At 40.6% G+C, this 24614-nt stretch overlaps 1 protein-coding gene across 7 annotated transcripts in view; it reads right to left on the reverse strand.

Moving 5' to 3' along the window:
• Window positions 1-1385: 1385 nt before the first annotated feature.
• LOC148037409 (uncharacterized) overlaps window positions 1386-24614 on the reverse strand; it is a 162509-nt gene continuing 139280 nt past the window's right edge. For 4 of the 7 annotated variants that reach the window (XM_087676321.1, XM_087676324.1, XM_087676320.1 and 1 more), the window contains 3 exons: window positions 4218-6089; window positions 3980-4123; window positions 1386-3876 (listed from right to left, as the gene is read on the reverse strand). In XM_087676321.1, the coding sequence (XP_087532447.1) occupies window positions 1657-3876; window positions 3980-4123; window positions 4218-6089 (4236 nt within the window). In that variant the 3' untranslated portion in view covers window positions 1386-1656. The remainder of the gene's footprint in view (window positions 3877-3979; window positions 4124-4217; window positions 6090-24614) is intronic. The other 3 variants (XM_087676322.1, XM_087676323.1, XM_087676326.1) reach the window with 3 other exon arrangements.

Below are 24614 nucleotides of genomic sequence, written 5' to 3' on the forward strand. Positions count from 1 at the left end.
TAATCCAATGAATATATCTCTCGAGCAAAAGGTAGATAAACCATGGTCTCAAAGAATAGAAGTAAAGAAATGATTCTATACATATATTCAGCATGACCTTGATGGCTAAGATTATATGAGAAGTAAAGGAGCTAACTATTTTGAAAGCACTTGCATATCCAACATAGAAAATAGCTATGCAAGTTGAGTATGATCTTAAAGAGTGCCTTTGAGTTTCCTCAATCTCCACATCTCAACAAGGCCTCTAAGTCTCTTACAACTCTCCACATTTGAAGCATGTCACTAGGTCCCTACCATAATGGAGCCACATATCAACTACTAAACTCTTGTGAGCTACTAGCTATAAGAATCAAGAAAATTTCCTAGGCCTAAAGCTGTTGTCGAGCCTCCTCCAAAAGGGGATCTAAGATACTGTCTTTGCCAATGATGACTAATGCTACTCATCTGGATCCTTCTCCCTAGCCTAGTCGGGTAGCTAAAGTAGACTTTGTCACATGGTCTATCTTGGAATGGGTCTCTCCAAATCCACACTCTTAAATGCCACTATAATTTTTTAATAGGGCCCCTCTAATAAGCCCAATCTCTCCATCCATCAATCAAGTTGTTGGGCTTGGATCTATAGACCATCTCCTCTTCCAATATGCTACTATAATCCTCTAACTAGAGGACTTTATGGACTTTGCATGAACCAAGTCCTCTTTGAAGACAACTATATTCCACTATGAAAGTGAAGATCCTCTCTCTACTAGTCACAATGACCCCAACAAGGATGTGCCCTCTAGAGAAGAGACTTATCCACATTCACGAAATGGTTGCTTGTCCATTCAAGGGGGAATCTTTGTGATGTGATCTTATTGAAGCTCAAAAGATAAATCTCTATAACGATGTTATAGACAACTACAATGTATCTACCTCAATAGCCTCTATGACATCTACAATAAATTTATTGCAATGGTATTATTGCAAACTAGTTGGACTCACATATACATGTGCTTCACATGGATCACTTGACATACTTATGCACCGAGTAATTGCATTTTGTGACTATAGCTTCTCTACTTTTAGGGGTTAGCACTTTTTAATTAGTTTGATTGAAAGTCACCACATAAATTGTACATTTGTGCATTGAAAACTTAAAGTGAATATGCTTGGTCACATTTTCAACTAATAAAATCCAACACCAAATCTCCATTAGGTGATGCCATCTAAAGAGTATCACAACATGACATTAAATGACGAAAAGAAAGAGAAAAATAGGTGGATTTTGTTGGGCACAAAAGTAACTTTTTAAAATGGGAAAAGGAGAAGATTCAAGAGTATAGAACAATTTTAGAGAGGAAAATTGGAAATAAAGTAAATCATATTAGACCGACTAATGTCATATTCACACTATGATTGGAGAGGGGAAGAAGAAAACGAACAAGTTGGTGAGCTTTTACTGACTGATGTCATATATTCATACAATGATTGAGAGGGGAAAGCAGAAAATAAGTGAAATCAGTTTTTAACCATACCATTCATACTATGAACACCTTGCAAGATAATCGAGGCATACCTAACTTTCTCAATATTGCAGTGCTAAAAACCATCGGCTGGGTGGCCACATTCTAAGATTTTGACAATGGAGAATGGTAAATTACAACTTAATGCAAAGAATCAAGAGTCCACATCCTCCTCATCATCACTACTGATGTCTCCCTGATCCAAACAGCAGTTATGCTTAAAAATTTTTAATATCTTTCTGTCTTCTTTTTCCTGCTCTATTATGCTACTTAAGAAGGCATCCTCCTCAAATGCTAATGAAAAATTCTGATTAGGATCCTCAGTTTTGGAGTCAAGGTTCTGACCAGTTTTGACCATGGAACGGCCATCATCCTTCCTTTCATCCTCGTTTATAGATGACACAAAGATTGACCTGGACAACCAGTCTTTCCATTTTGTTCTCTTATATTTTTCCTCCTCCATGGTCCCAGAAGCAACAAGCCTGTAAACAAAGACCTCCTTGCTTTGTCCCAGTCGGAAGGCCCTACTCATAGCTTGTTTCATTACAGCTGGGTTCCAAACCATGTCAAGGAAGACTACTCTAGACGCACCTGTCAGAGTGATGCCCTCACCACAAGCTCTTGTTGATGCTAGTAGAACTCTTACCTTACCCTTTGGTTTATTAAACTGGTCAATAACAACCTGTCTGTCATCTAATGCTAAATTCCCCTGCAACTTAAAAACTTGCTCTCCCTTCAGCACTTGTTCAGTGCTAAACACACTCTCTAAAAAATCAAGGGGTGCAATGTTCTGACTGAATATGAGAAGCTTCTCATTTTGCACCTGACATAATCGCAAAAGGTCTAGAATGAATCGAACCTTAACCCCTTCCCGTGGATGCTTGTATGAAAGGTCTAGTCCAGTGAGGTTTATCTGAGAACAGCTTTGCTTATTTAACATTGCCTGAAATAAGTTGGGGTGAATACAAATGCAGGATACTACATACTCCAATTCAAGAGAAGAGCGCCTATCCCAAGTTTTAGCAATCTCATCCAGGATTTTTTCCTGTAATGGAGAGGGTTTTAGCATGACAGTAAAGTCTTTTAGGCCTGGAAGGCTCTTCAAGACTTCCCCGGCATAATAATGCACAAATGAGTTAGTCATGGACCTCAATTTCCTTATTGCATTTTCTAAAAGCTTCCCTCTTTGTTTTCGTCCATTTTCAAGGGGCTTCCCAATTTTCTCCATGAATAATCTCCGAGTTCTTGCTTCCAGTTCCTCATTGGATCCTTTACCTGCAAGATTAAACTCTTCTGTATCTTCACATTCATCATGGGCTATCTCACCCTTTGACATCCGTAGGTTAGCAATTTCTTTTGCCTTTCTTGACCTGAATGAAGGCCCTTGAGACCTTGATTTGGGCTTCCTCCCTCGTGCCATCCCCTGAAGATATATCCCAAGTGCATGGTACTCTTGGGTGTGGATGACATCTCTCATAAATGTTGGCCTAATGAGGTAGAAGGTATTAAACAGTTCACAACAATTATTCTGAAAGATTGTACCTGACAGAAGAATCCGCAATTTCGTCTTGACTTGGATCAGAGACTTCCTTAGTTTCGATTCATGGTTTCTTGCAAGATGGCCTTCATCAAGAATAAGCAAACCTGGAGATTGCAAAAGCAACTCTCCAATATTTCGTGATATGCCTGTACGGTGCGTGTTTTCCTCATCTGTGAGACGAGCAAAAAGTCCATAACTAATGACCAAAACACTGCTATTTTTATGCCATTCTGATATGATCTGCATCCGATGCAAACCAATATACTTTTTGGCTGAGATTTTTGAGCCAGATGCTAAGGTTAGGATTTCTGTGTCAAGTCGATTGCTTGAAAATTTCCTCTTCCTCCGTGAATCTTCAGATGTATTCAATATATATACAGGAATTCCAACCTGCCACTTTGTGAACTCCCTTTGCCATGGGCGTAACATGATTGTAGGGGCAAGAAGCAAAGGCCTACAATTTGGATTCATTTGCATGTAACTCTGCAAAAAACTAATGATCAGGAAAGATTTTCCGGTCCCTGGAGCATGAGAAATGATGCAACCCCCAACTTCATTTCTTGGTGCACTACTTGGCCTGATAGCTCCTGCAATATTTCGCCATAAAAATTCAAACCCATCTTTCTGATGGGCATGCATTTTCTCTTTGAGTTGGGGGATGAGATCCCAGGCAGATGCTTTGGTCTCATGTGTGTTGTCATCCATTAGAGGGGAAGTGCAAGGAAAGTCTTCATGAGCTTCCTGGTTGGGTAAGCCACACTCTTCATCCTTCAGGATTCCTTCATCATCACTGCCATTTTCTCGATCCTGGTGTTTTGAACTGCGCTTTTGTTCCTGCATAAAATACGATAAGAATAAGGGGCACGTGAAGTCAGGATAAATTATATGGATGTCCTTAAAGAAGAATAATTACTTCTGCACACTGTTAAATTTATACCATTGGTGGAAGCATTGCTTCGATGTTGCAGCCAATAAGTCCACATAACTGGCAAATGAGGCCTTCCTCCTCATCTAGAACAAAATGATGAGCCCCTTGACAATCAGATGCACTAGTTTCATGCAGATCATCCTCTTTGATATCCTGATTTCAACATGAAAACTTTATATTGATAACTGTGACATCATAGTGATAGTTTATACAGTTTTAAACAAGTGCAATATCAAGGCTATCATACCTGGTTCAAATGCATCTGCGAGGATTCAAGGTCCATGTCATCCCAGAGATGTTGAAGCCGATCAATAGGTAAGTCATCATCTTCATCATCTTCTAGATTTTCATGAAAGACTATGGGATCCCAGGGAATAACTTTTTTAGCTGTTTCACTGGGAGGTAGTTTGCCCCAGTCTATGGAAGGTTCCTCGTTCTCAGTTTCTATGGCTTTCTTTAAGAAATCACTGAAAGACCATTTTACATTTTCTAGAAACCTGAATTCATCAGGTACTTCTGGCTTCTTTGGAAAAGCTGGTTTATGGCATTTTTTCTGTAGCTGTTCTCGTTTTCTTTTGCGCTCTCCAGAGGATTGGGTCCTTCCACTTACCTGTTCTAATAGTTGACTCTTGCATGTTTTTCTGGGCGGCAGCCTGCTCCAGTCCACAGTTGAGGTTTCAAAATTCTTCTCCATAGCTTGTCTAAACACTTCATTAAATGAGGACCTTGCATCTTCCAAGACCTTCCTCATGCTTTTTGAAATGCCTTTCTTGGGTCCCTCATTCAAATCTGGTACATATGGTTCAGTGAATTTCAGTTTCTTCTTTGCCTTAGATTCTGCATTGGAAAGCATGGGTCTTCCTCTCTTTTTAGGTGTCTTACCTGTTCCCTGTCCAAGAGATTTATAAGCCTCAAACTCTCCTGAATGTTGAGTAAAGTAAATTTTTTTGGAGAGAAGGATTGATAATTTACGTTGCCAACCTCGTTTCTTCTGATGAATCACAGATTTAATCTTTGATAAGTTCAAACAGTCACTGTAGCCTCTTGAATCCTCTTTAAACCATGTAAGACTTGGATACCTAATAGATCTTCGTGTCTTACCTGTGCCCTGTCCAAGAGATTTATAAGCCTCAATCTCTCCTGAATGGTGAGCAAAGTAAAGTTTTTTGGAGAGAAGGATTGATAATTTACGTTGCCAACCTCGTTTCTTCTGCTGAATCACAGACTTAATCTTTGATAAGGTTGAATACTCACTGAAGCCTCTTGAATATTTTTTAAACCATGTAAGACTTGGATACGTAACAGCTCTTGATCTCTTTTTGGAATTGTTCTCTGGAGTATTTGGGCCGTTGATCAAGTCACACTCTCCCCCATCAAAGTTTTCACGTGTATGTCTCCCATCAGCGGTGTGCTGTTCTCTTCTGGTGGTGGTGGCTGTACAAACCTCCTTTGAGGTAGGAGTCCCAGAACCACCTTTATATCTAATAGAACAGTCCCTGAAGGGACTGGTTTTGGTGCCACACTCTATGATTGCATAATTCTGTCCACGATTTCTGAGCACATTAGATTTATCTGCAAGTCCTCTTGAACTTTTGCATTCAGACTTGAATGGCCTCATGGGTAGTGCAGCTTCTGGGAGAAGTTGGGCTTTGGGCAACTCCAGCAGGCTGATTGATCTTGTTTTACTCTTCATTATTTTCTTTTGAGCTTTTAGACCCTGCTCTATAAATTTAAAGCTTTTTTTTGAGGTTTTTTGTGCATGGTCTATTATTGTTTGTTGGACATGATTTGGCTTATTGGTAGGCTTGCTTAAAGTATGCGTCTCAAAATTATACAAAAAGATCGGTTGGGGAACAGAAATTGAGTCAGTCGACCAGCACCTTGAGATTACTTTTCCTGATCTCATCTGGGTCAATACGTCTTTTACATCCAGTTTGCAAGAGAGCTTCTGCAAAATCCCAAGATGACTGATATGAACATGCATCTCTGCACCATGTACAAGTCGCCTCTGTGCAAGATCTGTCTCATCAATACTGTAAAACTGGACACGAAACTTGCACATACATTTTGGATTATGAGACTCCTTCTGAACAGAAATAATTTTGGCATCATACCAGGCCTGCATTGACAGCAGTGTGAACATTAAAGAACTGCAGCAAAAATAACTATGATGTTTTCAGGTTATAAGTTCTTTCTTTTTTGGGTGGTGTCATAATTGACATTTTACAAACAACTTGGATAAGGCAGAGAGGAAAAACCTTTTGTATGGGAAGACACTGAAGAATCCTACTCACATAGAAAGAAAGCTCATATGAAGATTGGTTCATGGTCAAATAACCTCTTCAAAGAATTATATGATTGGAACACTTAGCTTCCTTAAAGTACTTTATGATTGAAGTCTTTAAGCAGCACCTTGTCAAGTAAAGCTTCATCTAGGATTTTTCAACCGGTGTTGCCTTGCATTCCCATCATCAGTTCGTTGCCAGTTCTTACCACTATTATGCATGGTAGGGGAGGGTGATAGGTGAGTGAGATGCCCAGAGGACTTTCAGATGTGGTTTCTCACACCATGGGCATGAAGCTCACATGTCATGAATCAGAAGTAGGGAGCCAGCATACAGGGTATAGTGGATGATCTACTTGATGCCCACTAATTTCAGATTCAACAAGAGAAAAAGTTGTTTAGGACCGTTTTTCCATATGCATATGTTTCAAATATCAAACATTTGCAAATGTATAGTGTGGAAAACGAATGAAAAAATTAACATACTTTGCCTTGGTGGAAAAAAGTGATAATTTCCTTTCCCCCATGATTTGGCAGTTTTTGTTTGTTTTTGTTGTCCCATTGTCTCCAAACATTACTGCACACTCCTAGGAGAATGCCAACTGCTGTTGACTACACAATCAACTGTTGACTGCACAAACCAGCAGCCTCGAAGTTCACATAGCCCCTCACTCTCACCTGTTGAAATTGAAGGTAATGTCATGTTTGAGCCTGTTTTTCTCTTGTATTCAACATGTTTGTTAGGAGTGAACACAAACAAGCTCTCTTTCATCGCAAAAGGCTGATTCACCTACTCACTTTCATCTGTGATAGATGGACAATTTTTTTCCTTCTCTCTTGGTCTTTCAATATGGATTTTGAAGAAGTTTCTTCTTTTCCCCTACAAGTTGTGGGGATAGGAAGGAAAAAAGCCAAGAATGGGATTTTTCACTGCTCTCCCAAAGTTTCCAAGGGGCATGTGTACAATGAAATGCAAGTATTGTACACATACATGGGATGGTGGTCCGTCGTGCATAAGAGCGCACTTGTTGGGCCTAAAAGGGCATGGTGTAGGAACTTGTGAAGCTTCACCACCAGATATCGAAGACGTATGCAGAAAATTACACATTCGGGCCTAAAAGGGCATGGTGTAGGAGCTTGTGAAGCTTCACCACCAGATGTCAAAGAAGTATGCAGATGCAACCAAGTGAGGCAGATGTTGATACCAAGGTGGCTAATTTGGTAAGCTACAAGAATCTTCTGCTGGTGCAGATGTCACAGGTGGGATGTCCTCTTCAATGAGTGCACATGCTTTTCATCTTCAAAGAAATGGAAGGATAGTACTTCTAGCAGTCAAGGAAGCTTGAAACAAGCATGGAATCTTCAAGCAAGAAAGAATGCAACCATGGTTGTGTGCAGGTTTTCTATGCTGAAATCACCTTTTTTTAATGGACATGGTCCAATAAACTGATGCCCAAAAATAAGTACAAGTCACAACTGGTAAATGATGTGCCCAACCCACAAAACATGCAGACTCACACATGAACTGATTAATCTGCTAACAAAAAGGTGGATGTCTATTTATCTTGTGTTGAGATTTATGTAATCAACACTCCTAAGACAACCTCTTTGTATGGAGGCAAGGAACATATAACAGCCTAGGAGAAGCTGCCTGTATCTCATAGGCACAGTGTGGGAAAGTGCTACCATCATGGAATTAAGCAATGTGCTTGACTATCATTTGAATGCAATGCTATTGTACTTTGTACTTTCAGTCTTGTCTCTCTCTACTCGAGATTGTGTTTATGAGTCCAAGCTAATCTATCTTGGAACCTAATTCACTCGAGTAACAATCAGTGTGTCTAGTCCCAATCATCATGTCTCTTGTCATCACTGACTTTCACCCTCCATAGCTGAAGCTTGCTCAAGGATGTGTGTTCTTAACATGGTATCAAAGCCATGGTGAGCTCAGTTTAGCTCCACACACTGCTTTTCCGACTCTCCTCAATCTCAATCTAGCTTAGTTTCAGTAGATGGCTTCATCTCCTCACTCCATCTTCACTCTACTCTTTTGTAAAATAATTAGTAGCATATGCCACTATAAGCAAAAGATCACATGGGTACAGTCTACAAAAACCCTAAAGTGAGAAGCCATAGCCACTTTCACCAAAGCTTACATTTGTTGAGAGTATAGGCATATGACCTCTCCTTATGCAGGAGTGGATAAGGGCACGCAAGTGTGAATGGTCCTGAGGGGAAGGGGAAACCCTAACCCTAGCCAATTGGGGCTATATAAACAGCCCATGGGTCTACATCAACCTCTGAGTGAGAGTGACCCAAGTTGTACTTTCATGAGCAACTCAATAAGCAAGACTTGTTCTTGTATTTTTGAGCTCTCCTCTCCCTCTTGTGCACACTTCAATGTTGGCTTGCACTCTGATTTTCCACATGGTATCAGAGCCATCCTTGATCCTTAGCTTCCCTCAGCCTCATTACACCACTAAGTGCACATGAGCCTTAATCTTCTTCATCTTACCTCTTGACCTCCATAGCCACAGCTTAACCCACCTCTATTGGAGGACCTAGGGAGAGCAAAGGAGAGCATTTCAGCTCAAGATTCCTTATGAAGATCTCTTTCTAGCTCAAGGCATAGCAGCTGGCAGGAAAAACCCCGACATTGTGGGCACAGGAGGACAACATTGCTGAAATAGCAGAAAATGGTGCAGTCTGGGCAGCGTGGCATCTCTAAGCCTGGCGCGATTAGCAGGCAGCGCAATCTCTCCGGCTACCATAGGGCTTTTATAGCCCCCCTAGTGGGCCATCTCCCTCTAAGAGGGTTTGACATCATTCCCTCTCTACTGCCCATAATCAGCAAAACCCTAATTGCAGGTTTCCTGGCAGCCATAGTCAAGAAGCTTCAAGCTTTCTTATTCTCATTTTTTTCAATCTAGGCATTATCAAAAATGATTTTAATCACTGAAAAACCATTTTCAAGATCTGTTACTACCCTGTGGAGCTCAAATACAGAGTTTCCTCTCATTCCATGGACACTACTAAGCTCGTAAAGATCGACCTTCATTATGAGTAGAAAAATGGAAGTTGGTACAAGTGCTTCTTAGCACTATTGATGCATTTAGCTGATGTTTCTTATTATTTGTTGCTAGTAAATCAGAGAAATGAGTATTATTCTACTCTCCTCTAATTCATCCCATAACATAGAGTTGATTGATCAGCCTTGTTCCACCAAGAACTCCACTAATAGGCTACATTATCAGGAGGAGCCAAAAGTGCAATTTAAGTTCTTATTATTTGTTGCTAGTAAATCAGAGAAATGAGTATTATTCTACTCTCCTCTAATTCATCCCATAACATAGAGTTGATTGATCAGCCTTGTTCCACCAAGAACTCCACTAATAGGCCACATTATCAGGAGGAGCCAAAAGTGCAATTTAAGTTCACTTCACTAAAGCCAAGGAAAACAGTCAAACATAAAAAAAGGGTTGGTCAAAGACAAGGACCACCTAAGTCCTATTTCGAAATACTTCATATGTATGATTTTCAACCATTCTCAACCTTGAAGTTTTAATTGTAAAATCTACATTGTTGTCGTTTTTGCACTAGTGGCCCTTTGTAAAGGATTAGCCACTGCTGCTTGCACTAAGCAAGTAGTAAGACCTTCCTATGGTCTCAGTCTATGCTGACCTTCGTCCTCAAATTCGTAAATTTGATGGCAAATACTTTCATCCCTGGCAAGTACTCATTAAGTACAAAATGATGGAGAGAGGTTATTGGCCTCTCATTCAAGAGACTAGAACTGTTGATCCTACAAATCTTTCTGATGTGGAGGATGATCAACGTGCTTAAGCAATAATCATGTTATACTTAGATGAATCCTTGATTCATCATGTTGATTAGCTCTCCACTGCCAAGGAGAAATGGGACAAGCTTGAAAAGCTCTATGGTACTACAGGTAAAAACACTAAGATTTTCCTTAAGATTGAATTCTTTAGCTTGGAATATAGAGAAGGAGAAGACTCGGGAAAATTTATTTCTCATATGAAGGGCCTCATGACACAACTTTCTTTAGTGCAAGCACCGATCCATGATAAGGATGCTATAGCCATTCTTTTAAAAGCAGTCAAAAAGGTCTTTCCCACACTTATAACAACTCTTACTAATATTCCCAATCCTACCTTGGCAAGTACCATCCAATCCTGTTTGGATGAAGAAAAAAGAAATCATAAAGAAAGAAACATCAGCCAGACATCTACTTCAACATCCCGTGACCAAGTCTTGGTATATACAGTTGTCAATAAGAGTACCTTTTTTAATAAGAAAGGGCATATTATAAACAACTGTTGGAAAAAATACCCAGAAAAGATGGAATGTAAATAAATGTAAGAAGACAGGACATATTACCAATAAATATACTAACCATCTTGAAGTACCTAAGGAATTGGAGGCTAACTTTGCCTCCCAATCCACCGATGATCGACTCTTTTGAGTCATGTATCCTTTCTACCTATAACCATCCTAGCTTGACCTATAAAGGCATCCTAGTTTGGGTTAAGAGGGGGCATTCTCTTATGCTTTGTATTCCAATGCCACCTGGCATTGAGGCGGGATGTTGAGAGTATAGGCATATGAACTCTCCTTATGTAGGAGTGGATAAGAACACGCAAGTGTGAATGGTCCTGAGGGAAAGGGAAAACCCTAACCCTAGCCAGTTGAGGCTATATAAACAACCCATGGGTCTACATCAACCTTTGAGTGAGAGTGACCCAAGTTGTACTTTCATGAGCAACTCAATAAGCAAGACTTGTTCTTGTACTTTTGAGCTCTTCTCTCCCTCTTGTGCACACTTCAATCTTGGCTTGCACTATGATTTTCCACAATATTTCACTTCATTTTCTCACTTCTCTCAACTCACTCAAGTGTCTGCTACTTTGATCTACTGTATCACTCAGTTTCCAGCAAGATTGCCACATCAAATCAGCAAGGGAAGATTCAACCATCAAAGTTCAACATCAAGCTCAACAAGTATAGTATCTTTTGATACTCATTAGTGCTTCTTGGCACTTGTGTTTCTTGACACATCCAAGCAACTCATTTGCTAGTCTAATATGAGATTTTTGGTGCTGATTTTCTGCTATTCTTGCCATCTAGTATAGGAAAAGATTCACCATCATGCCCCTTCAAAAGAATGGACTTCCACACTTGGTAGACAAGGATCAAGTTGATCCTGATGAAGAAGGGCCCTTGGTCAATAACCAATGGCTAAGAGAAGAGATCTAGAGATGCTACTCTTGCAGCAGTATAGCAAAGAATGATGACAAAGCCCAAGCAATCATCAAGTTTGAGCTTGATGACAGTTATATCCACTACGTAGACACATGTGATACATCTCATGCCACTTGGAAACAGTTGGACACAGTGTTTCAATCTAAATCCTCAAAATATGGATTGTTGATTGAGTTTTTCAGGTTGGATATGAAGGCTAATACATCCCTTGCAACTCACCTTAATTATATGGAAAGTCTGCTAACTCAACTTGCAAGGATTAACTTAAAAATGGAAGAAGATATACGTATCGGAGTCTTGCTTAAGAGTCTTCCTTCAAAATTCAATAATGTCTCCATCACACTAATTAATATGCCAAATCCAAAGTTGGCAAACATCAAAGCATCACTCCTAGAAGAAGAGAAAAAACTCAAAGGTAAAGAAGAGACAAGCACTTCAAAGGGAGAATACATTCTCTATATTAATAACAAGTACAAAGGGAAGAAAGAAAGACATTGTCTAAGACTTGTGCAAAAGAATGTGACACATTGAAAAATTTTGTCATACTAGAGAGAAGGCCTACCTAGCAACTACCAAAGAAGAAGAAGACCATGAAGAAGAAGAAGAAGAAGAAGACACTCAAGAGCAGATCACTCCTATTCCCACTATTCAGATTGACTTTTTTAAGCCTTGTATGTACTTGCATTAATGCTCCGATCATAAGCCTTGTAACCCTCATGCAACCTGTGCACTATAGCCTCTACATACTTAGTGAGGCCTTGTAAGAGTCCCTAGATACTTACCATGTCTTTGATATACCCACACTTAGCAAGATATTTTGTTTCCTTGCAACAACCTCTGAATGTTTCACCTTGTTTGTGGTATGCCCACACTTAGCAAGGTTCTACTCATGACAGACTATATACTCAGTGTTTGTATGGTTGTGATTGAGGAGGGGTGTTGAGATTTATGCAATTACACTCCTAAGACAGTCTCTTTGTATGGAGCACTAGGGCAAGGAACATGCAACATCCTAAGAGAAGCTGTCTATATCCCATAGGCATAGTGTGGGAAAGTGCTATCATTTGGAACTATAAAGCAATGTATTTGACTATTATTTGAATGCAATGCTATGGTACTTTGTACTTTCAGTCTTATCTCTCTCTACTCAAGATTGTGTTTATGAGTCCAAGATAATCTATCTTGGAACCTAATTCACTCAAGTAATAGTCAATGTGTCTAGTCTCAATCATCATATCTCTTGTCACTGACTTTCACTCTCCATAGCTAAACCTTGCTCAAGGATCCGTGTTTCTTAATATCTTAGGTGGAGAATAAAGCCATTATTTGTAGTATGAAAAATATGCTTACGATAGAAAGCCATCTTCATCTTCAACTCCAGTGCAAGAGTTCGATAGAAAGCCATCTTCATTGCCAATTCCTGCATTGGTGCCAACCATGTCCTCCTGGTGTCCAATTGAGTGAGGCCTATCCTTAAGACCCTACCAATATCTCATCGACTCAAAGTAAGAGATGGTGCATTGAGAGGGTATTGAAAAGGGGGGTAGTCAGCCCATGCTAAAGCCATGTAACTCAAACTAGGCTAACATCTATGCATACCAACAAGAGATACCTCCCTCTTTTGCAAGTTGTTAGGAGGACTCAGGAGCCAATTGTACATATCTATGCTTGGGTAGATCCCATAGGCCTTGTATGTATAATACTAATCGGATGAAGACCTCTATGATGGCAATTGGAGAGGTGGAGCTTAGCTATAAGCCACCCATATATAATCAATCGAGGGACAAAGAGTTACTAGAGAAATTTAGGTGTATTGATGTAGAGTTATATTGTGTGCAATGACTGGTCAGATAATAGGCGAAGACCTATTATCAACATCATGGCTATTTTCATTCATGGCATTGTATTTATGAAATATATTGTCATTAGTGGTTGGTACAAATCAAGAGTACATCTTTGGCATTCTCGACGATATGATCTTGGATATAGGGCCTCAAAATGTAGTGCAAGCTTGCATGGACAAAGCTACATATTATGTTTGTGTAGAGTCGCTAATTGAGCAGGAATGGCCTTCTTTCTTTATCAAGTATATTTGCCATTGTTTGGACTTCTTGTTTGAGGATGTAAGCAATGTGACATGAGTTTCTCCTATTTTATAGCAAGGTATAAAATTCATGAAATTCATTATGAAGAAACCAAAGGTTTTGGCATTATACAAAAGTATAATAGAAAGGAGTTAGTAAAACCTAGTCATACAATATTTTATATATAAATATAAATATAAATATATATATATATATATATATATATATATATGTATAGTTGGTTGTGAAAAATGGAACCAACTATGGAGGAGAGAGAAACAAGATACAGTAACAATGTGTGAGTTGATGCAAGAGAGTAGAGTATACTTGCTGAATTGAAAAAATAGAGTGAAAGTACAACCACTATTTAGATCAAGGGTTGACCTAACCAACCTTCCACCAGCTAACTAGAGTTAAGTTTATTTACTCTAGCAATACTTTAACGTTCTAAGACACTAGATGTACACACACTACATTGACCCTTTAATAAGTATCGACACCACATGAATTATATTGGGCACTACCCAAAATTGAAAAATTCTAAGATCCCCCTACACTGCGAATGTGATGAAGTACAAGGATGATCAATCACCAAAGAGTAATAAGTTCAAAGACTTTTAAAAAGCCTCAAACTCCTCACTTAATGCTTTGGTTAAAATGTATGTAACATTTTGCTTTGTGGGTATATACATCAAGCTAATCTCTCTTGCATAGCATCTCTCTCTCACATAATGGTAATGCATCTCGATCTATTTTGTGCAAGAATCAAACACAAGATTTCGTGCCACTGCAATAGCATTTTGACCGTTAGAAAGAAAAGGCGTAGGACCCTCCAATGATATATGTAGATCAACGAATAATTTACACAACCATACATATTCCACTGTTATCGTGAAGGCTACCTTGAACTCAGCCTCACAAGGCGAGGTAGCCACTATAGGCTATTTCCTGCTTAGCCGTGAAATGCATAAACTGCCTAAAAAGAAACAATGCCCACTAGTAGACTGCCTAGTGTCTGAATCACCAACCCAATTTGAATCACTATAAGCCTATAGATGGAAGTCTTCCCCCCCGGGAATTAATAATACATGTGACTTAGTACCTTGCAAATATCTGAAAATCTACTTAATAATTTGCCATTGTACGGTCCCTGGGCTGTGCATAAACCTTCTTACATGAGATACTGCATACTGAATGTTAGGGCACATGTTGCAAATGTAAATAAGACAGCCAATAGCCTAGTTGTAAATTGCAACATCAGACATCTCTTCACCATCATGTATAAATAGCTTTAGGCTTAGCACCATAGAAGTGCATATAGGTTTGTAATCTTGCATATTAAACCTATGTAATATCTTATCCATACACTGACTGTGCCATGATGATGACATGATGATTTTGGGTGAATTGAATCCCCAAATAGTAGTGTAAATAGCCCATATCTGATATAGCAAATGCATGTTTCAATTCAGCCTTGAAATTTGCAATTTTTTCCTCTTTAGGTCGTCTGTTGAGCAATATGTTATCTACATAAAGAATGATAACCACAAGTCCCTCCCCTTCATTCTTAATGTATAGAATGGGAGCAATTGGACTATTTTTGAACCTTTTGCTTGCCAAATAAGCATCAGTTTTAGAGTACTATACACGAGGACCTTGTTTGAGACACAAATAGACTTATGCAACTTGTAGACCATGTGCTCTTTTCCCTTTACCACAACCCTGGAGGTTGTGAAACATAAACATCCTTGTGTAGATCTCCATTCAAAAATGTTGTCTTTATGTCCAACTGGCATACTTTCCGGCCATAATTTGCAGCCATAGTAATGACATATCTCACTATACTCATAGGGGATGTAATAGCAAAGGTTTTCTCATAATCTATGCCTTTTTTCTTTGCAGTCTTTTACTACCAACTGTGCCTTGTACCTGTCAATAGTGCCATTAGCCTTACGTTTGAGTTGAAAAACCCATTTTGTGCCAATAGCCTTTTTACCAAGCAATAAATCCACAATATCCCATGTAGAGTTAGTGGCAATAAAGTCTAACTCTTCTTGCATAGCCTACATCCAATGTACATCTTGTTGAGCTTCGTCCAAGGAAGTAGGCTCATCATCATCTAACAATGAGCTCATGAACACATGCTCATCACAAACATCATCTACTTCTGTAATATCAGGCAAATGTGCTCCCCCTGCATTATGCATTGCATATCTAGCAACCCTTCTAGTGCACTAAGGTAAGGGAGTGTAATGTTCCCCCCCATGACACCCGTGCCCTCCCCCATGAGAACTCCCCCTTAGATTATTAAAATTTTTTGATTTTTTTTTTCTTAATCTCTCCCTCTCTCTTCCCCTGCCATGTGCATGGCGGAGAGAGAGAGAGAGAGAGAGAGAGAGAGAGAGAGAGAGGGGAAGTTAAGTGAGAGAAGGGGGGCATGCAGCCCCCCCAGATGGCGGCTGACAGGAGCTTCCTCCCCCCCTCCCTTCCTCGGGACGCTGAGCACCCCCCCCTCTGCGTCCGCGATAGCAGAGCGCTCCCCCCCTCCCCTCATTCTGGGAAAAAGCGGCCCCCTCCTCCAGCTCAAGCGCAGAACCCTTCCTCCCTCCGACTGTAGCAGGCACCGCGCCTCTCCTGGACGTGACGAAAAAAAAAAGAGAACGGATGATCAGGCCGTCGTGCTGAGAAGGAGAGAGAGAGAGAGAGGAAGAAGAGAAGAAAAGGAGAGAGAAGAGGAAGAGGAGAGGGAGAGAAGAGAGAGGAGAAGAAGAAAAAGAGGGAGAGAAGAGAGAGAAGGAGAAGAGGAAGAGGAGAGGAAGAGAAGAGAGAAGGAGAAGAAGAAGAAGAGAGAGAGAAGAGAGAGAAGGAGAAGAGGGAGAGGGAGAGAAGAGGAGAGAGAGAGAAGAAGAGAAGTAGAAGAAGAAGAGAAGAGGGAGAGAAGAAGAAGAGGAAGAGAAGGAGGGAGAGAAGAAGAGAAGCGAAGAGAGAGAAGTAGTAGAAGAAGAAGAAGAGGAGGAAGGGAGAGAAGAGAAAGAAGGAGTAGAGGAAGAAGAAGAAGAGGAAGGGAGAGAAGAGAGAGAGAAGGAGAAGAAGAAGAAAAGGGAGAGAAGAGAGAGAAGGAGAAGAGGAAGAGGGAGAGAAGAAGAGGAGAGAGAGAAGAGGAGAGAGAGAGAAGAAGTAGAAGAAGAAGAGGAGAGGGAGAGAAGAAGAAGAGGAAGAGGAGGGAGAGAAGAAGAGAAGGGAAGAGAGAGAAGGAGTAGAAGAAGAAGAAGAGAAAGGGAGAGAAGAGAGAGGAGTAGAGAAAGAAGAAGATGAGGAAGAGAGAGACAAGCCAAAGATGAAGGGTCGTGTTTACTAAAGTGTGTAACGGACTCGAAGGCTCGCTCTGTAAAAGCTCCGCATATCTACAAATGATAGAACGTGATAGGAGCCAAGGCCTTGGAGTTTAAGTTTTTATTTATGGCCTTTGATCAAATATAGCAATAGGAGGTCACCTTTCTTGAAGGATCATTGCTTAACAAGTAGGTATCAAACTAGGTCTTTTGTTTGTCTATTTTAGCAAGGAGGATATTCAAGTTACATTCCATACATTGGGAATGGAAAGATAAGGGTGCACTAGGGGTTGCAATGACAGAAAAGAAAGGTATCACAATTGCATTAGGAAGATATAAGGCAATCATAATTTATATTTCATTGAGAGTTAAATGAATCATAGGCCTTTGATTAACATACACTGCGTACGAATGTTTATTGCATTCATGGCTTAGGCGGAAGGAAAGAAAAAGATAAAGAGTAAAAATCCTGCAAAGTATCACACTCAAAGATAGAAGGTTAGAAGATATTGCATTTACTTAAAGTTTATGTCCAACTGATGACCAACAAGGAGGGTTTATTGCCATACCTCGAAAACCTAAGAACCCAACTCCAAGGATTTAGTCGTTTCTTTTCCAACAGAGGGTTGTCCATCAAAGGCTCCATGGTTGTGAAACTCAATAAACTAGACAGATTGTCGCAACCGTCGAGGGGTGCGCAAGACAAAGGGACCTTAGGTTGAGTCCAAGATACAGTCCATTAGACCTATGGATTTAGGGCAATTGTGAATTGCCAAGAAAGCAAATTGACCTACCAAGTTTAGGACAACGGGATTGTCCGGGAACTATTTGACTATAGTATAGGGAAACCTAAGGTAGTGATAATTTGGGAACAACGGGGTATAAGCCCTAACCCAAGGGGGAGAGCAAACTTTAGGGTAGTTGATTCATGCTAAGCGTGTTGCTTGGAACTGTTGAAATGGTTTTAACGAAGGTTGATCTTGTTAAAGATGGATTGTTGACCCAAGTTATACTTGGTTGTTGAAAAGGTTGTAAAAGTGTGTTGATATATCCAAGTTAAATTCTGGTTGTGCATGCAATGGGATTGCGATGCCTTGAAGCAAGAGGTTGTGCATTCAACTGTTTGTTAATGTGGTTCTAGATGTTAACCCAAGTGGGGTGTGATTGATAGAAACAAAAGGGATGTTTTTCCTAGTAATTGTTTTTTTAAGCTAATTGCTTCAGCTGTGGTTGATTTCCTAAAGGGATAATTAAGGAAGGATAGCGCTAGCTACCCCCCGCAAACCGCCAAACCCTAACTAAGGGGGTTATGAATCCACACCGGGAATGTGGACCGAACCCGCCGCAAGAGGTCTCTCCATGGAAATTACTTGGCGTAGGAGGACGCTTGGGTGCTAGTGGGGGCTCTAGCCGTAAATCCCAATGCCTCCGGGCCGTACACAAGAGTTCTACGTGACTCGAGATGGAATCTCGAGGCCTTGATACTAGTTACAAGGCGGAATCTTGGTAAGATAAACCCTTGGGTTTTGTTGCCGGAAAACGGAAGGATTTTTCTGCAGAGGCAGAAAAGAAAAATTAATTCTCATGTATGGGCGAGAGATAAACATTAATCTGAAGATAAGTTAAGAAAGTGTTTGATCTTATTTGATCTTGTCTTCGTGTCTATGTCCTAAATTACGTAAAGGAACCTGTTGTTGAGATATCGAGCTCGACTCGTGATATGCCAGGGTGACCATTGTGCATTTATGTCACCGACTTGTTTAGCTGCAGATGCGGTTGGTACACCACCCATGAATAATAGCTAGATGACAGCTATCCTTATCTACTCTAGTTCGTGGCTCAGTTAGTATGCCACCTTAGTTAGTTGAGTTTGGTTTGAGACCCATATATAGGGTTCTTCTATTTCTCTGTACTAGAGTTCTTTTTGGCTTACACAACTAAGAAGAGGAAAACTGTTTTCAGCCTCCACCTTTGTGTATATTCCCCATTGTGTAAGTGAGAAAGCTACAAGTGAGACTCCTTCCTTCTCTCCCACAATCTTGATATGATATCAGAGCCTGGTTCGTGATAAGGAGCTCAAGAAAGCAAACCAAGTTCGCGGTGTTCTGATAAGAGGACCAGTGTTGCTTTCATTTTTCGAGTTTGGGAGCAAGTCTCTGCAGGTAGCACAGCCGGAAAGTGCAAGAGTGCATTGTCTCAGATTGAGACGCCCTTCGCGGTGTAGCAAGAGGGCAGTATATGCTCCAGGGAGGAGCTTTAGCCTTTAGTTGCCCTTTTTTTTTTATTCGAGGCCATTTCGGGGCCTGTTTTGGAGGCGGAAGTTTTCCGCACGCACTCAGAAAAAGGCCCTGTTTTTTGCTGTGCGACCACTGTTCTACAGGTCGGTGAAAAGTTACCGTAGAAATTGCATCGTATGCCTGTGCGCAGAGACATTGGGAGTTACAGAATCATCCTTGTTGCCTGTTGATGCAAAATCATCACTAGGAAGTGACTGTGTGGTCAAATACCACTTTCGTCAGTTTTGCAGATTTGCCCTTGTGAGACTGAAGCTGTGTTTTTTGCAGTGACAGAATATTTTGCAGTGTTCTGTAATGGTGTCTGATTCTCTTTCACAAATTGTCACTGAAAAGCTTGACAATAACAACTTTCAAGCATGGAAGTTTAGAATGACGAATTTCCTTATGGGAAAAGGATATTGGAAATTTATTGCAGGAAATGAAGAAGAACCAGTTCTTCCTGATGTTCCCAATCAACAGCAAATGCTGGTATTTAAAGGATGGCATGAGAGAGCCAGAAAAGTTATGTACTGGCTTTCTATCAGTATTTTAGACTCTATGATTGTACATATTCAGGATGCAAGTACGCCAAAGGAGGCATGAGATACTTTGTTAAAAATGTATAGCACAAATACGCAAGCTAGGAAAATGCACCTCAAGCAAGAGTTGCACAATGTGCAAAAAGAAAGTATGAGCATCGATAACTACCACATGAAGGTGAAGAAAATTGCAAATGCACTTGCTTCCATTGGGTCGCCAGTGGAAGATGATGATTTAGTTTCTGTGACCTTGAATGGTCTAAGAAAGGATTATGCACAGTTCCGAACATTCATTTCCGTCTGTGAAAGATTTCCTGATTTTGAGGAGTTGATTGCTCTTCTAATTTCTGACGAGCAGAGAAATGGTGGTGCATCTTCTTCAGGAGGAACTTCAAAAGAAGTTGTATTCTACTCAAATGCTGGAAGAGGTAGAGGCAGAGGTAGAGGAGGCCGATCTGGAGGCCGTGGTAGAAATCAGAATATGCAGCAAACTCAAGAAAACCAGTCCTATGGAGGAGGACGTGGTAACTCTAGAGGCAGGGGGAGCCAAAGAGGTCGTGGTAGATGGCAAAGAGGCCAAAATGCAAACAACAATGTTGAATGCTACTACTATGGTAAAATGGGTCATATGGCTAAAGACTACTATAAAAAGCAGAATGACATCATGAATGAAAAATTGCAACAAGGAAATTATGCATCTTCTAGTAGACAGGGTGATGACAGAAATGAGCATTTGTTTATGGTACAGCACATGAACAATTCTGTGACAAGTGCAGAAGAAAGCAACGAAGTGAATATGTTGACTCAAGTGCATCAAACCACATGACAGGTCATGCAGAATGGATACAGGATGCAAGGAAAATGGAAAAACTAGGATTTGTGGAGATTGGTGATGATACTGTACATCCTATTGTGCAGATTGGAAAAATTCCTTTGTCTATGCAAGATGGAAAAAAAAAATGCATGTCAGATGTATTTCATGTCCCGAATATCACCAAGAATCTGGTTTTTGTTGGTCAAATGGTTGAGCAGGGCTTGTAGGTCAAATTTAATCCTCATGGATGCTTTGTTGAGGATATGAAAAATAAAGGTCACTTAATAGCAAAAGGAAATAAGAAGGGCAGAATGTTTACGTTGGATGCAGACATGCCTGAATTGAGTGCAGCAATGTTTGCACATGGGACCGGTGTAGTTGCAGATATTGATATCTAGCATAAACACATTGGTCATGTTAATGTACAGCGACTTAAATCAATGCAGGCCCAAAATATTGTTGCAGGATTACCTAAATTCAAGATTGCAGAAATGCATAAGGTATGTGAAGTATGCCAATTTGGAAAACAGGCAAGGAAATCATTTCCTAGACATGTTCAAGAGAGTAAGAAGCCATTGGAATTAATCCACTCTGATGTGTGGACTACTAAAGCTGCATCTATTAGAGGTTGTCATTATTTTGCCACTTTTATTAATGACTATAGCAGAAAAGTTTGGGTGTATTTTATGAAAAAGAAAAGTGAAGTTTTTGGGCATTTCAAAACTCTTAAAGCTATGGTTGAAAAAGAAACAGGCCTACAAATAAAATGCCTAAGGTCAGATGGAGGGGGAGAGTACCTCTCAAATGAGTTTGCAAGGTTCTTGCAAGAGCATGGCATAAAGCAACAATATTCATGTAGTCATACCCCACAGCAAAATGGAATTGCAGAAAGAAAAAACAGGCATATTGGAGAGGTATCTCGTGCCAGGCTCAATGAAAAAGATCTATCAGATTTTTACTGGGCTGAGGTAGTTGCTACAGCAATCTACATAATGAATAGGACTCCCACTACAGCAATACATGGCATGACTCCAGAGGAGAGGTATACTGGTAGGAAACCAAATATTTCTCATTTGAAAATTTTTTGTTGCATTGCCTATATTCATGTGCCAGATGAGTTGAGATCCAAGTTGGATCCAAAAGCTGAGAAGTGCATCTTTATTGGTTACTCTCTGCAGCAGAAAGGGTATAGATGCTATAACCCTTCTACTCGTAAGTTTACAGTGAGCAGAGATGTTTTTGATGAGATGAGTAGCTCGTATAAACCAGTAAATGTGATTGATAATGTAGATGCACAAAATGGTAATGTTGCACAGAATTCACAGCAGCAGTCACAAGATATTAGTGGACCTGGAGTGTCCTCTAGCACTGGTTCACATTCTTCGCCATGGACAGGCAGATTGAGATCAGGAGAATCTTCTCAAAGCAATGCAGATAGTGGTATGCAGGTATCACGAAAAGGAAAAGAGAAGGTAGATCAGCCCATGTTTGATGTGAATGCAGATCACTCTTATGTGGATGGTGAATCCAGTGGCTCAGAACAGAGCATTGATGATGAGTTGGGTATTCTTTCTGTTGTTACACCTGGAGTAAGAAAGACCAGGGATGTTTTGAGAACACCTGAAAGTGAGCCTACTTTGCGCAGGTCTACCACAGCTAGGTATCCTGTGGATAGGCTGAAATATGATGGATTTACAGCCATTCACTATGCCTATATAGTCAAAGTGATATAGGAACTAGAACCCACTTCTTTTGAGCAAGCCATGGGAAAAGAAAAATGGGAGAAAGCCATGGATGAAGAAATGGATGCCTTGGAAGCAAATGCTACATGGAAATTGGTACCTTTGCCTAAAGATAAGAATGCAAGGTTGTAAGTGGGTTTATAAGGTGAAGCACAATGCAGATGGTTCTGTGAACAGATACAAGACAAGATTAGTAGTCAAGGGATATGCACAAACATATGGCATTGATTATAAAGAAACATTCAGTCCGGTTGCAAGGATGGCAACCGTAAGAGCAGTCATTGCTATGGCTGCATCAAAGGGATGGTCTTTACATCAGATGGATGTAAAGAATGCCTTCTTGCATGGTGATTTGCAAAAAGAGGTCTATATGGAGCAGCCACCAGGTTATGTGCATACTATTAATCCTGAGTTTGTTTGCAGGTTGAAGAAAGCCTTTTTCCAAGGCAGATTTCTCACTTTATGTGAGAAAAACAGAGAAAGGTATTATGCTGCTAGTCATTTATGTTGATGATTTGTTCTCACAGATGATAGTGATGAAGATATCCTTCATGTGAAAATACTTTTAAAGCAGAAGTTTGAGATGAAGGATTTGGGAGAGCTGCGTTATTTCTTGGACATTGAGGTGATCAGATCACCAAGTGGGATACGACTCTTGCAGAGGCAGTATGGATTGGACATGTTGTCCAAATATGGGATGACAGGCTGTAAGCCTATTTCAGTTCCTTTGGAGCAGAATGTGAAGCTGAGCGCAGATGCAGGTGAGCTTCTGAAAGACCCTACTATGTACATACGCATAGTAGGAAGTTTGATTTATATGACTATTACCATGCCAGATTTGAGCTATGCTGTTGGATTGGCAAGTCAGTTTATGCACGCTCCAAGGAAACCGCATTTGGATGCGGCTAGACGCATACTCAGGTATGTGAAATCCACATTGCAATATGGACTATTTTATGAAACTGGGGTTCAGATACAATTGCATGGATACACTGATGCTGATTGGGCTGGTAGTATTTCTGATAGACGATCTACCAGTGGATATGTGTTCTCTTTTGGGAGTGCTGCAGTCACTTGGAGCAGCAAGAAACAGTCTACAGTTGCCTTGTCGAGCACAGAGGCTGAGTACAGGGGTGCAGCAATGGCTGCATGTGAGGTAGCTTGGTTGCATAAGCTACTTTATGATATGCATCAGCCTACAGATGGGCCAGTTGTCATTTATTGTGACAACATGAGTAGTATACACTTGGCAAATAACCCAGTTTATCATGCTAGAACAAAGCACATTGAGATGCATTATCACTATGTGCGGGAGAGGGTTTTACTAGGTTTTATTGATCTAGTTTATGTTAGCACAGAGGATCGGGTAGCTAATATATTTACGAAGGCATTGGGCACAGAGAAGGTACGTAAGCTCAAAGACCTGCTTGGTGTGCAGGAATTGGGATTGAGCTCGAGGGGGAGTGTTGAGATATCGAGCTCCACTCATGATATGCCAAGGTGACCGTTGTGCATTTATGTCACCGACTTGTTAGCTGCAGATGCGGTTGGTACACCGCCCATGAATAATAGCTAGATGACAGCTATCCTTATCTACTCTAGTTTGTGGCTCAGTTAGTATGCCACCTTAGTTAGTTGAGTTTGGTTTGAGACCCATATATAGGGTTCTTCTATTTCTCTGTACTAGAGTTCTTTTTGGCTTACACAACTAAGAAAAGGAAAACTGTTTTCAGCCTCCACCTTTGTGTGTATTCCCCCATTGTGTAAGTAAGAAAGCTACAAGTGAAACTCCTTCCTTCTCTCCCACAATCTTGACACCTGTGACTAACGGGTTAATTAAGGAAGCTGCTTTTATGTGTCAAACATAACGTGATAGGTAATTAGATAACTAAAACAACCCCCGAGGGAAGCGTGGTGGATGTGACCAATGGGTCTATCCTACGGAAGGGTGGTCTCGGTTAGCCGAGAGCTTTCCTCAAAGGAAATGTTAACGAGAAATGTTAGGAAAAAGTCGGTCTATGACCTTAGACAATGTTGGCTAGGACCTCGGACTTCAGGTCGATCCTAGTGGGAACGGCCGGATAAGTTCCGTTGCGGGGTGGACTCGAGAGACCCTAGTTGGCAAACCCCGTGTCATTCCTTGGGAGTGCCGGGCGGCATCTTCTAGATATATCTCTCGATGGACTGCTAAGACGTGTCCCGCGATTTGAGGAGTGGACACGTTACAGGGAGCATCCATTCAACTCTCCTAGAGAGTTTGTAGCAACCATCTAGGGATTGTTTTAGCTGCATT

The sequence above is a fragment of the Lygodium microphyllum genome, chromosome 4, assembly GCF_053477565.2.
Source record: "Lygodium microphyllum isolate KBCC chromosome 4, Lygodium_microphyllum_v1.1.10, whole genome shotgun sequence".
NCBI classification, from domain to species: Eukaryota; Viridiplantae; Streptophyta; class Polypodiopsida; order Schizaeales; family Lygodiaceae; genus Lygodium; species Lygodium microphyllum.